At 35.2% G+C, this 15,521-nt stretch overlaps 1 protein-coding gene across 2 annotated transcripts in view; it reads left to right on the top strand.

Annotated features, from left to right (window-relative positions):
• The window catches only part of SNX5_1 (Sorting nexin-5), a 38,170-nt gene that overhangs the window by 14,041 nt on the left and 8,608 nt on the right, over positions 1-15,521 (top strand). Inside the window, exons 5-8 of one of the 2 annotated variants that reach the window (XM_051210578.1) lie at positions 1,224-1,477; positions 3,244-3,283; positions 9,976-10,222; positions 12,808-12,893. In XM_051210578.1, the coding sequence (XP_051073180.1) occupies positions 1,224-1,477; positions 3,244-3,283; positions 9,976-10,222; positions 12,808-12,893 (627 nt within the window). Of the gene's footprint in view, positions 1-1,223; positions 14,939-15,521 lie in introns of both variants that reach the window. The other variant, XM_051210579.1, reaches the window with a different exon arrangement.

The raw sequence follows: 15,521 nt of genomic DNA, 5'->3' as shown, positions 1-15,521 counted from the left end.
TTTATGTCCGGCTTTTATCACGTGACTTATCCACCAATCAAAATACGACTTATACAATCTTCGTACTGTGCCAAACCAATGACGTTCGACCGGTATGGGCAGTCTAGCATCCTTATTGGTCCCATGTCCGCCTAACCCGTCCACTTGAGTAGAGAACACCAATACTAGCTTCCACTATGCGATGCAAGTCGAATCGAATCTTTTATTCCAGACATACTGGGTTTATATATCAATCAAACAGGCCGCAACGCACCATAAAATAGGAAATAACATGTGTACACAATAAAGTCAAAAAGTGACTGTGAACGTGGGAGGCAGTAGTCAATAAACTGAACATAGATTACGAACAGTAAATCGTACAGTAATAAATTATAGGTCAAAGTAAAGCTTATAATAAGAGGAATATAAATATACATAATCTAATTATTGAATAGTTATACTATAAGAATATATAAATAATATTAGTCAATTAGTATGTCTCATAAGTTACTCATGATTTAATCTTCGCTCGGATATAACACATCATTGGTTTGGAATCAAGGTTTCCCAACTCTCCTAGATGGATCCTCCATATCCACCAATCCGGTTTAAGCTCTGGACGTTGGCTTTTCGTTCTCTCACTTTCGTAGACAACATCTTCACCACGAGGAAGTGGGTAGGACTTTCCTGACATTGACTGTATACGTGTAGCCATGTGAGAACATTTCGAGAGGAAGAGTGGACTCTCCCCACTCTCAGTCGTACCAGGGCATTTGGGGGAAATATGTAATAACTCTGTAATGTGTTTAAATTTTAAGTGAACTACAAAAGATTCCATATCAAACAATTCATTGCTTTTATTGCATAAGTGATTTGACCATAGAATTATATTGCCGACCATACACAAATTCAGTTATCTATCGAATATTTGAGACTTTACAATACTACTACGAGCTTACAACGTCATCTCAGATAGAATACAAAAACTTCCTACCTCATTCCGGTGAGCTCAGATTACCTTGAAGATTATTTATTGTCAAAATCCAGTGGTATTCCATCTTTTTAAAACCCCAACCAGTTTGCGACAAGTACTATTATTATTATTATTATTATCCTATTACTGTCGGTTGAGTATCTGCCCCAACCATTTTGTTTTTTCCTCTTTAATTTTTATCAAGATATTACAAATACAAAATTCATTTTAATTATATAAATCATTTCGTTTCTGTATTTGACTTTTTTAGGCTGTTGATTTTTTAAAATCTGTCTCAAAATCAGCTGATGAAACTTTATGGTTAAATAATCAACGTGATAATGATGTTTTCTTTCGTGACGAGAAATGTATCTTAGCTGTTTATCATTCAGCTATAAAAGATGCAACGGTAGCAGCGGATCTAGCATCGAAATGTCGTAAAACTAATGCAAATACTTTATTACAAATTGAATTGGCTCTATCTAATTTAATTCCAAAAGAATGCAATATCACTTCTGAAACCGAGTTAGTTGGATTGTTATTTAAAAAAAAATAGATTTTGATTGCTTTGTTTTTTGTTGCAATAGATTGTGTTCATTTGTGATTACTTCTATCTCTCTCTTCCCACTTCTCCGTGATATCGACTTTTGTTCTGTTTGACTTTTAATTGAAACGAATGCACTAAATATATACACATTTCAAAGAAATATAAGGAAGGAAAGTATCAATTATTTACAATACAATTTTCACGGTTTAAATCATGAATTGATCTTAACTAAGCAACCGTCAAAAACTCGGAAGCACTGGACAGCTGTCTCGTCTTGATATAAGACTCCTCACTAGTGCCCATCCACAACGTCATCAGAAGGAATCGAACTGACGACTTTGTATCTCGCGCATGGACGCTTAACCTCCAGACCGTTGAGCCGGTACCAAATGGTTTACATGTCTGATTCTAATCAGTTCACGATTGTACAGCTATCATTCACTGCCTGCTTTGGATAAATATTTCACACACGACCTAGTTGAACTCCATTGGTCACTGCAATTGTTAAATCTAGGCTACAGTGGAACTTTAACTAGATATTGTAGTTGTCTTTTAGCTTATTAATATTTTCTAAATTCCATTTAACGGAAAGAAGGCCATCTCATGTGATTCAACTGTCATAGTAGTCTAGGTTTTCGAAATAAGCACCTACTCAATCATATAAGCAGATCTGAAAGGTTAGGAAAATTTAAAATTTACTTCCTTATCGGTCTTTCATCTTTTTGCCAACTCTTCAGCCGGACCGAATAATAAATTAGCCTAAAATCATTTTAACAGTGAATAGATTGTCACTTAGTAAACTCAGTGTTCAGCTAGCCCATACTGGGTATTTATTTGCTGTAGTCGTAACGCAGCTCATAAAATAGATCCGCCTATTCTAGAGTTGTATCCACCGTACATCTCTATCTAAATCTTCAGTATATTTTCTTCATATAATTTTAATTCTTCCACTTTACTTATCTCTTTCGACGTATACTTATCATGTTTAGCTTTCCAATCCAATCAATAGTAATTTGTCATTCTACATTCCTCATTCTGTTAATTTCCTTTCGCTACACTGTTAAAAGTTGTGGCATCTCAGACTGATGTACATTCATATAATGTACTACATTGATTATGAATGATTACGTACTTTAGACTACTTGTAAGTAAACATATAACATAAATTATGTGAACTCTTTGTAACGGTCGCTTCGTAACGTCGTTGGATTGCGTGATAACCTTAGTTCCGATAACTATTAATAAATATTGTAATAAATTTATCCTAAATAGGATGAAAGACGCCTCCCAAATTTCACTGCTGGCCACGTTTAATTTATCCCATGAAAAAACTCCCGACATGGTTATATCGAAGCAATCCTCACAGGACACACATGTCAAATAAAATTAATTAAAATCCATTACAAAAGTATCAACAATCGGATAATCCTAAGAGAAAAAGTACTATTACAAATTGATAAGCAGAGATGGATAGTAACTTGTAGTGGAAACCATGACTCGCGTTTCGTCCTATTTGGGGCTCGTCAGCCGAATGTACCTGCATCCCAGAATTGATGTTTTCTCCAGGACTCGAACCCACTACCATTCGCTTCAAACCCCATCGCATTATTCACTTAGCTTCCAAATTGAACTATGTAAACAATTTTTATACTTCAAGATAATTCAGAGTTTTGCTGTTACAGTTCTAGTATACATTTTATTCGTTACTCATAATTGTGTTTGAATTATTTCTTCTTTTCAACAGTTTGACAACTTTGTTATCCAATTTCTTTGAAAGCTTTCAAGTGAGTTAATTCCTTATTTTTGGTATATAATATTTTAATGTGTAAGATGGTAAGTGGTTGTAGAGTTAGTCGACAGGAAATCCTGTTTCACTTACGTTTTGTGCTATTTGGCACTGCTTTTTAGCAAAGTGTGCCTGTTATCTTAAAGAAACTTTTAGTCGCCCAGAATCTGATTCCAGTTTGATCAGACCAATGGTCTTTATCAAATGATTGCTATTGGCAGGCTCACCACTTTGATGTCCCTCTATCTGACTCTAGTAATATCATATGATTGATTGAGTAGTTTGAGTTGCTCATCGATTAAGTCGGTCATTTCGTTTATCGGACGCGTAGAATTCAAGATGTTCACCGTTTGCGTAGATTTACGAGGTGAGTTTAGTTCGAAATCGAGCTTACCATTTTAGTGGTGCCGTGATCTCTCCAGTTTGATCGTATGGTCGAAAACTGCATTGTTTATCGATTGACCTGGCTTAGCTCAGTTTATTCGCCGAAAGTGTGGAGTGTAGAAGGTTCTCGATTGCCGTAGTTTTCTTCGTTCGGTTAGCCGACGGCGGACCACCACTTTAGTGGAGCCCTTCATTTTGACGTCAATTAGATCGTATGACTGATTGAGTAGTCCGAGTTGGTTCACTCGCCTACTTCATTACGCGTCATTTTGTTTTGTTTCGCTTCCCGATCAACGATTGTACAAAATATACTTATTCAAAAATTCATCCTCGTATTTCACTTATTTTATTTCGTTATTAACCAATGTGAGTTAAGTTTATGATTATATATGAGGATTGGCGACATGTATATTTTGATAACAATCAGAAACGATCCAACTGGAGTCAGATTTTGGGCCACAAAGAACTGATGCTCTCTTGCTCTTTCGTTCCCATATTACCTAGCTTTACAGTCAGAGACGTTACCACTGAGCTGTTCTGGCTATGACTGACCCCGTAGAACTGAGATGTATTTATACTTGATTGATCACTGAATAGTAACGAATGTTACATCTCAAGTTCTCTTTAGTACTAATTGAATTCTATTGATAAAGTTGCAATGTAGTGAATATTAGTCCTTGTGGCTCGACATCGCGTGCATTGTGTTGAGGTGGGATGTACGACGATGGTTGGAGATAATTAACTGGAAGCCGTGGACCTAGGTTTCGTGTTATTTAACACTTGTCAGACTAGTGGCCACATTGCAACTTGCCTGTCGGTAGAATGTGATCAGCACTGAGAGCGACTTAACATGCATGACATTGGTCACCACTCAATGGTCAATCAGTCGTACATACTTTTGTGTTTAAATAAAAACTTTTAACTGTCTCACAAATATTTGTTTAATCGTTTATTCCCAACGCATCCCTCACACATGTCATGTAAAATATACAAAAGCAATTACTTAATATTTATCCACATACTAATGTTTATTCCACTTAAAACGTAATTTTGATTATATATGAAATTTAAGGCTGTCTGTTTTCTTTTTAAAGTTTTTTTTTCTAGTTTGCGATCTGAATGTTCCTTTTTTCTCCCGTCTCTAAAACGAGGTTCAGTGTATGTGTGTGTGTTGTTTATCACTTACTTGGAGGGGGTAGCATAGTGGTTAAGGCGTTCGGATTTCAACCACTAGGTTGTACGAATTCCCAAGTTCCATTTCACCTACCTCTGCAGTGGCACACTAGCTCTTGTACGTAAACTGTAACTCAAAGCTTATTACACCAATCGGTAGTTAGTAAATGAATCAGATCTATCTAGTATATAACTTACTGATTAACTTGCCGACTGACTGGATATGTTAGTACCGTCACTTTAAATAACAAAATACTTTTTATAGATATAAAAATGAGTTATTATTGGAAAGTTACCTATATTTGTTTTACATTTAGGACTGGAATACATGCTTTTTTTATTTTGCGCTTCTGCTCATAAATGACTACATTCAAATAGACTGTGAATGAAAATGAATGGTTTCTCAGATTGTCCTAAATTTTGTCGAATTTTTCTCCTGTGAAATATAAAAGTATATATTCAATCGACTGATCATTCAGCAGTTATCAATGTTATGTTTATCTAGTCCTTTTGTGCTGATTGAATCCTATCGATCAAGTTGTAACGCAGTCACTGGTGTGACTTGACACAACGTTTATTATGTGTTAGGTGGTTGGAGGTAGTATACAGGAAACCCTGAATCTAGGTTTCATTTTAGTTGGCACTCCTCAACAAGATCCAGGGTTGTCTTCCAATCAATTTATTGATAATGTCTAACGATGAAGCTAGGTGGTTCATGTTCCAGTCTCACAAAGAACATTAGTCCCCTCAAAGTTATAGATACACCTTGTTGATGTGTGTCAATTAATGCAAAACTTAATTTCAGGGTTTCCTCCCGAATATTTCTAACCACTTAAATTGGCAGTATTGCTATTGCAGTCGATTCCGAGCTATGTTATTCGATTTATTCAACTGCTGGTTATGATAATCGTGTTGACCCCAACCAAGTAGTTTACACCTACGTACATGGTTCATCCCATCATTCTTCTTGAAACATCACAAGAAAACAGCGAAGAGATGCGTATTTCGTCCTAAAAAATACTCATATTTTTTATGTTTAAAGGTTAAAAGTTAATACTATTTTTTTAGTTTCGGCCAATACGTCATATGTAGACAATATCTGTCACATCAGTCCAAGTTAGCCAGCCATGTGCAGCATAGAGCCTGGCACGTACGTTCAACAATCCAAGTTACCATACCACATTAGAACAGCGGGATAAAGTTGTCAAGACACCTGAGTATTAGAATTAGTAACGTTATGAGTACTATTAAGAAAGATTAGATACAGTAAAAGAGCGAAAGATGGAGCGAAAATGTGTCGTTACTCATTGTAAAAGAAAACAGAGTGAATGCATCTACGAACGTTCATGAGCCATGTCATGCAAGGTTTCTAACTATCGGTTACGATAATCATACGGATCCTAACCAGGTACCGGAATTGGGATCTGTACAGTTATATTTTTCTCTAGTAAAAGAATCAAAGTACTAAATCTTTATCATTAGTTTTTTCTTTCAATTTTAAATGATTTTACTTTCCAGTTGTTCATAAGGTCTGTTCCATGAATTGCGTTTTGTTAAGAACCAATGTCGATTATTAAGGATTATTTATTGATTTTCGACATTACCTTTACGTTTGTTCAATTAAATCCAATCATTAGCATAAGTTTCATAAATAACTGTACTGAATTCAGTGTTTTATTGAGTTTCTTTTTTTACTCTTCAGAATATAGCCTAGTGCTTTTGTGAAATAAAAATGTTCTTATTTTTCAATATAAAAATGATGCTGAATAAACCAGGTAGATTGATAAGAGGATGGAGCCTATTATGTGGGGTAGGCTAAGCAAATTGATGAATGCATCCCATTTGTACACATTGGTATAGACTATTGCGAATTAGTTTCCATAATTTCCACTTTTTATAGGCACTGTTTTATTCTCACGACTTTATGGTAAATTACTGAGGACTAGGCATAGAACTGGAAGGAACTCCTCTATTCTGAACTAGTATTCACTGTCTATCAAATGAGAAAGAATGGTACTGTCTACAGATTTCATGAATCTTTTTACTAATCAAACAAAATGAGCGTTCGTGACCACACAGGAATATAAGACTCTCCAATCGAAACCTATGTAACAGTCTTGTATCGCCATGTTGAAATAAGTCAGGTTATTATAATTAATTGTTCACTAAAATGACTCATTGAGGGTCTTCAAAATGTATTTTATTAATTTCTGCTTAGAGTGTATTGTTTTTGTGAGTTAAGTTTTGTATGTTGTTTCTGAAGCTCATGTAATATTCAACGGTCAGTCATTAGACAAAATTAAAAAAAAATTAACAGCTGAATGTTTTGTTAAATCTGTACACTTTGAAATATAGCTAGATTGATGTAATATAATATCAACGAATTCTAGTCAATTTTTATCTTTATCATGCGAAACTATCACAAAATGGGATTGACTAAATCACATGAATACAGTCATTCAAAATCTATCCGTTTAATCAACAACCATATTTCAATGATAATAATAATAATAGCAATCAATAAAACGCAGTTAACTAGAATTTTTCTGTTTAGCTAAATTGGTTCTATGAGAAATACATTTGTTATCTAAGTTAGGGTCAATTCTCGATCAGAAGCATGTGTTGGGGATGCTAGATCCCTAAAAATCTCTTAGTAAACGTTTTATTTGTGTAATATTATTTTGGAAATTTGAATTTCTCATTTTCGCGTCAAAAGCGACCATTTTACCTTCAGATTGTATTTCTCGATTAAAAGGACCTTAAATGTCATTAGTTCGTTCCCTCTTTTAATACGCTATGTTTTGACGTTTCCTAAGGACATTTTTATACTGCATATATGCACTTGAATTGTGTGCTTGTTCATTCGTGCTTCTGGTTGCTTATGGGATATACTTTTCCCTTGGCTGAATCTGGTCCCTCCATAATTTTCTCCAATCTACACTGTCAACTGCTTTCTCATAGTCAAGGAAGTGGATATATAGTGATCAGTTCCATTCATTTGATCGTTCAATGCTAATCCGCACTGTTGCGATTTGGTCTGTGGACGACCGGTCCTTACGGAATTCGGTGTGTTGATCCAGAAGTTGGGCGTCCACTGAGTCTTTCATCCGGTTCAGCAACACTGTTAAAAACGCTTCCTGGTACTGAAAGTAGTGTGACTCTTCTGTGGTTCTCACGCTAGCTCAGATCTCCATTCTTTGGAATTTTGATGAAGTATCGTTCTTTCCAGTCCAGTCCATCGTCATTTGTTCCTCCTCCCAAATCTTCCAGAATAGGACGTGAAACATGTTTTCAGTTGCTTGTATGTCTGACTTCAGTGCTTCAGCTGGTATATTGCCAGGTGCTGCTGCTTTCACACTCTTGATTTGTCTGATGGTCAACCTGCTTTTTTCGATCGTTGGTGGAGTGACATCTATGGGAAGGTCTGTATGTGGTGTTTCGATGTCCGGTGGATTTAGTAGAGCTAGCTTAATCAAGAGTTCCTCAAATGTCCCTCCCTTCCCCTCCTCTGCTCTTGAATCCCATTGATTGGCTTGCGTTGGCTGTGCTTGAACGTTCAGGGCAGATTTTAAATGGTTTAACTTGTTTATTCTGGTTGCCCAACCCTCCTCCTTTATCCGGACTTGAGACTGGCAGTAACTCTAGGAGAGCTACAGGCGGAATTTCTACTGTGATTGGGAAATTCTAAATTGTCTAGTTTGTTTTTATCTTGATATTTTTCTCGAAAAATATCAAAAATACTTGCATAGAGTTCCATCTTATTTTATGTTAGCCTTTTATTGCTATTTAGGTTTTGGCAGATTATTTTTGTTTTGTATTCAGTAATTGAGTTGAATGCTTTTATTTTATTTTATTTGAACACATATATATTGGTACAGGAGTGCGCCAAACATATATGCGCCACACAATTTCAGTTCATTAATTGCGTGTGGGCTGCGTTACTGCCCGGGTGCCCAGACCGAAGCAGGTGGTTATCTTAGGGGGCCACACCCCGAGCCTTTGACCTAAAGGTCTAACCCACAAGGCAGTGGAGCATCGTAAGGAGATGCAATCCCATGGTAGCCGGTGACCAAAGATTGGTTCATACGCCATTTGTTCCCTCAGGATACTGGTACCTATGTGCACCATTGGTTTGGAATCCGGTTAAAGCCCCGGACATTCGCTTTTCGTCCTCTCATTTTCGTAAACAACACCCCCGCCACGAGAAGGCAATGAGTAGGACTTCCCTGGCAGAGGCTGTATACGCGCGGCCGTGTGAGAGTATTTCGAGAGGGAGGGCGAACCCACCCCGCTCTCGGCCATACCAGGGCGTTTGGGGGCTTAGCCGTAATCTATGAACGCTCGGTTCATTATTATTATTGATAACGTTATTGCCAGCCACCACGATGTCTCTATACTTTTTTGTTAGTTGTACAATGAAAGGTCGTAAACTTTTCGTAAACGCGCCTGACTAGGTCATGCGATTATTAAATATAATAATGTGTTAGAACAAATCAAAATATATAGCTTGTTGAAATATCTAGGAGGGGAGGGGGGACAAGTATCCCAGATATTCAAACAGATCGCCATTGGAGATCATAGTGTGATAATATCGTCTGACTGCAACACTTAATGATTGATACAGATTCAAATCCCCTCGGCGATTGTAGATACAGCTTGTTGAAAAATCCCAACTAGCGTGGAACATTAGGTCGATCGTCAATTGTCTCCGACACATTAGAAGTCAAAATGCCTAACCATTAATAAATCACTTGGTTTAGTAACCGGATTACGAAATATATCAATAACTTTCGATCACTGACACAAACTATACAGGCTCGCGTTAATTTTTACCTAACGGTTAATGAGTATTAGTTTCCTTTTTCCTTATTATGGGTTAAATGACTAATGTTTGCCTATGAATTACTACATCGATAAAACTATTTTATACGCATATTTTAATTTATTGTGAATCAGTTTCAAGTAGTTTCTTGTAATAAATGAATAATTTATTAATCAATGAACTCATTTACAAGTGTATGAACCACACTCTCATAAAACTACCTGGTTTTTCAAACCAAAATAGATTGAGCAGAAGTCGAACTTCAGATTTAATGTGACTTTTTTTAAAAAAAACTTATTTATATTTACTAGAAAATTCTAGTTCGCTTGAGTTCGGATGAAGATTTAAAATTATCTGATACATTTCGTTACTATGCAATTGATACTGGAGCTGCACGTGACCTACTCTATCGTCGATGTCGTGCATTAGCAGATTATGAAACTGCTAATCGTAATCTTGATAAAGCTCGAGCACGTATGAAAGATGTTCAAACAGCGGAAGATGCACAAACTGCAGCTAATGAACGTTTCAAATCTATTTCAGAATCAGCTAAACTTGGTATGTGTTATATGATATAAATATCATGTGTGTGTATGTTATCACTTGTCCTTATTAATAAAAATATTTTTCCTCTGAGAGTTTAACTGTTATGATTATTGTTAGAATAGTGATGTTTAAATAAGCGTTGATATAATTTATTTAATTTTATTCTACAATAATATTTTATAAAATAATTTGAAAAGATGGCTCTAAAGGAACAAGAGTATGAAAAAGAGAGAAAAATTTCAATACATTAAGACCATGGTAGAAGAAGAGGTTGTAGCAGTCTCTATTGCATATACAATCCTGGTTTTTCCAGATGTATGGCTATTGCTTCGGCAATGCAAAGAAGATACAGTCTGATTGTCTTCGGAAGACTTCTATTTACCTTGTAGATGACTTTGAACGCAGAGTCTGTCTTGATTGAGTGACCCGTGTTCACAGGGTGTTCGATTATAGAATTTCTTATTGAGCCGTTGTTCACTTTTCTCAACTCTAAACATATACCAAATGTATACAATTTCTTAGTTGTGTTGCGTTCTCTGAACTGTTTGATAATTTAATTATGATAAATATGACACACTTTACGATCTTATCTGGTATAGTTAGCGTTATTCAGTCAGTCATAAGCAACTTAGGATCTAGCATATACGTACATCGGTTCAAGGGAAAACAATAAGTGGACGCACCTGTGCTATTGTCAACGATTCTGGGCCATCTCACTTAAAGTCTGACACGTAGATGGAAATTTTGACCAGATGTACAAATGAGTCCTTTCAACAACATACGTAGACTACAAGATTTAACCTTTTGTTTGACCTTTGAATGGAATATGTGCACAGGCACCCGATATTTCTGGATGGTGTTAGTCTTATGATATATGCCCACATTCCTAGTACTAAGTCTTAATTTGATGATTATTGCCTGAATTGCTTTACGAGTAGTTTGTTTTGCGACATCAATCTCATCTGATTTTGTTTTGGTCTGCCTTATTAATGTGGTAATTTGAAGTGTATGCATCAAATTTTGGTAAAAATCATTGTATGCAATCAGGATCAAGAACGCAACTTATAGGTCCTCGTGCAAAATTCATATACCACCTATGACGAGCAGTAAAAATATCTTTTAATACTTTTCGAAACGTTAAAAGAGATAGTGAAGAATTAATTTTTACAACCATACAGTGTTAAAAGTATCGAATACTCAATTCTGTTCTTTGTAGTTTATTATAGCTGGTAAATCAACATTATCCTCTAATCCCAACCGTAAACGCTTAATACTTGAACTAATCGTAATCTTGGGGCACTACATTTTATGTATGACATTTGAAATCATGAACCGATCAATGTTAGACCACCATCGAGTCCCTCGTGCGGGATCATAGATACACACCGCCGAGGAGCCCTATACTAGGACGAAATGCCCGTACAGTTCTCCTAGGTTTTAATTGGTGGTCTAACATTGATCAGTTCATGATCTCAGCGAAATTCAATGATCACAACCCGAAATTGAATATTTTGTGAATGAAGTAATCACTCAACGCCTCTGTGCATTTTTGTATTTCTGTGATAAGGACTCCAACACTTAATCCTTTAGTGCCTACCACAAGTGCCTAATTCTAACCAAGAACTTTGTGAGAACTCGGAAAGACCTATTTGGATCCTGATAAGGACAATCTATATCTACAAGGACATATTAATGTTTTGTTCTTTCTTCAATTTACAGACAGAGTAACCTGTAGAAGACTTTAAAAGATTCATTAACTATTTAAAATTTTACACTTTGTAATATTATTGTTTTCTTTGCCAAAACTATCCCAACCGTTGTTGTTATATTGATGTGGTGGTCGGGCTTGCCTATCGTGATGAAACAATAGAATTATACTGGCTGGAACAATTGTTCCTCAAGGTCCTGCCATGCCGGACAGGTCAGTTGAAGAGCGGTAAGACTAAAAGCAGCAAACCCAAGGTCCGAAGGCGAAGTCGTACTGCTGACTACAGAGGTGTGACGGCAAAACAGTGTTTCCTTCAGACAACCAATATAGCAGCGATGTTGCCTTTCCACAAGGAGGGACGGGGTTGGAAGCGGTCGACCCTAAGAATGCACACCTCGCCTTATCCCACGAATATCTGTCTCCGGCGGAAGGTTTCAACAAGCACGGAGGTAACATGAAAACTACTCACAAACCGTTCATGTTTGATCGACCTCAAGCAGTTATTCCTTGGGCACTCACGCTCACTAACATCACCTCTAAATCGATTTCCTTTTCAGGTCCCTCCAGGAAAACCCTTCCACGGTGTGGGCAACCGGAATGTGATAACCGCCCTTATACCTCTAACAGCACTCAGGACCACCGACTATCCATTCATAAAGGATGTTTTTTGATTAGCTATCAACTGGGTGAAAATCAGTCACGATTGTTTTAAGTTTGTACCTAGATCATACTGTTTCATTCATACTTCGAAAACAGCTTCCGTGTTCGTTTTAATTTTAAAACACTCTATTTCTTTTGTAATCCTATCTGTATTATTTTATTTCCTTGTAATAAATTCACTACCTACTCAAGATAATTTAATGTACAATTTTATCTATATTTTTTACAGAATTAGAAGATTTCAAAGTTCGTCGAATTAAATATTTCCATAAAAATTTAGTTGATCTCGCTGAATTAGAAGTCAAACATGCTAAGGTGAGTAAATGTATGTTTTAACTTGAAAAAGTCTGTTACAATTAATGTAGTATCTGGCTAAAATATCTGTTAACCAAAGCTGTCATACTTAGATTGATTTTGTTACAATTTGCGATGATTAACAACTAATCAATAGGCAAAACAATGATTTATCTTGAAACCTGTCATCAATTACTTATTAGCTGTGTAGAAAGAATTTTGCACACACACATTATTTGACATTTTAACTACAAAGTTTATTCATTAAATAAGAAAGATTAGTTCAGCAAAGAGTCATAAGTGTTCAATCAAACGATCATTAAACTTTCCTTGTTTTAAAATTTTTTTAATACCTTTGTTTATTTAACCTCACTGTCACCATGCCTAACAGAAGTTTATTATCATTAATATTATCATCCTGTAAAAATAAGTATATGTATATTTGCGATTGTACAGCTTTGAAAATGAATTCACCTAAAAGAGAACTCTTCGCTGAACTAATCTTTCTTATTTAATGTCTTAATGGGTGTATTCCGTTTATTAAAGTTTATTCAGTTGTAGTATACTAATTAGTGACTTGTAAACGAGACTATAATCATCTTCAAGGTTCATTTCTAGATCTTAACTTAATATATTACTAATTTAAGATCATCGCATTTCCAAACAAGTAAAAAAGTTTACACCTGATTAGAATGATGAAGTCGAAATAAAAAAACATAACCGATCATAGGTATCAATGCGCATATATATATTTGGTGCCCCCTTGTACCAATATTTATGTGTTCAAATAAATAAATAATCAATGCGAATGTTGAACTTATTAGTTTCAAATAGATTAAGCATTGGGTAGAAAGTCATTAATAAATAAATATTTTGTTGTATCCTAATGAGCAGAAAAGTTGTATTTCTGACGTTTCGTGACTCAATGTAAACCACTTCTTCAGAGTTATTAAATAACCAAATTAAATTAAACCAAGTTTAAGTAGTGCAAAGGAAACACTACAGAATGTTTTTGGTACAATCAATATCATAATAAGTTTGAATATGCCAATGTCAGGCTATTCTTGATCAAGGTGAATTTGTATAACATGTCTCTGTATTATTATTATTATTATTATTATTATTATTATCATTATTATTATTATTATTATTATTATTATTATTATTATTATTATTATTATTATTAGCTTTATTCAATATTATATTTTTGGTACAATATAGAATTCTCAGCGCAAAGTATTTCAACAGGTTTCCGTTTCTTTGTTCCTGGTCGGTCCTGGCGATAAATATTGAGTGATCGCCAGTTAGATGTTAACAGTCCAGTAAATGAACATCTGAATAATGTACATTTTTTTTCGTTGTATATTGCCAGCAACCACATTCTTTCTTATTGAGCTTTTTGTAACTTTCACAACGAAAGGTTGTACACTTTTTAGAAACGCAGCAGAATTGGTTATGCGATTAATAGACATAATGATATATTAAAACAAACAAAAATAGATAACTTGTTGAAATATTTAGATGGCAGGAACAGGTAGCCCAGACGCTCAAGCAGGCCGCCTTAGATGAAAATTTAATTTGTGCGTCGGAATGTGGGTATGAAAAATGTATACATTTGTAATCTGATATAGTGGGGTTGAGATTGGGTGTGTGTGTGGTTGGAAAATAAATAAGGTCAAATGTGGTTGTTTTATAAACAGTCGAGGTTGGATGAATATTCTGGCCTTGTTTGCTATTGAAGGAAGAGGGCTTTATCATTATATGAAACTCTTTGGCTACTATCCTCTTTTTATAATTGGAAAAGCCTTTCTGAATTATTTTGATAGTTTTGATATCCGTTTGGTAATTATTGAAAATATCATGTACTGCTATTGCTGATTTAACCTGTAAATTTTATTGAGTCTTTTGGTGAAACTTGAGTATTCCTTGGCACGAGTTGCAATCTCACGGGAGGACTCTCCGACGTTGAAGGCATCACAATGGACATAACCTAATCTGTAAACAAAATTTCGTGTGGAAGTGAACGTGGTCGTAGCTTTTATTCTAACTAAAGCATTTCTTAGAGTGTTAGTTGTCTTATAGAAAACTTTAATTTTGTACTTTTTCAATAACCGTTGTAATTCTTTTGTCGTACCTTGATACACAAATTAATTCAGTGACAGGTCATAAAAATTCACCTTGATCAAGAATAACTTGACATCGACATATTTAGACTTATTACGATATTGATTGTACTAAAAATATTCTGTAGTGTTTCCTTTGCACTACTTAAACTTGGTTTAATTTAATTTGGTTATTTAATAACTCTGAAGAAGTGGTTTACATTGAGTCACGAAGCGTCAGAAATACAAATCTTCTACCCATCAAGGTATAACGGATGAACAAATTTATTAGTGACCGATTATGTCGTGACGAGAAAATAAGGACTCTCAATAAGAATTGACTTTTTATGTTTTTCTTATTTTGTTTACGATATGATCATTGTCAACTAAGTGTGCCAAGAATGGAGCTATGTATTGTTTGCCAAACCTATCTGAGAAATGTTCACTTATTTGTTGGTTAAGTTGCCTATTGTGTTGTATATAAAAACACCAAAGTGACGAACTCAAGTAATTTATCTTTTGTTTGAGTAAGCATCACTAATCGACC

Source organism: Schistosoma haematobium, chromosome 1 (assembly GCF_000699445.3).
Source record: "Schistosoma haematobium chromosome 1, whole genome shotgun sequence".
Taxonomy (NCBI): domain Eukaryota; kingdom Metazoa; phylum Platyhelminthes; class Trematoda; order Strigeidida; family Schistosomatidae; genus Schistosoma; species Schistosoma haematobium.
This window is presented reverse-complemented; position numbering and strand designations above follow the sequence as displayed.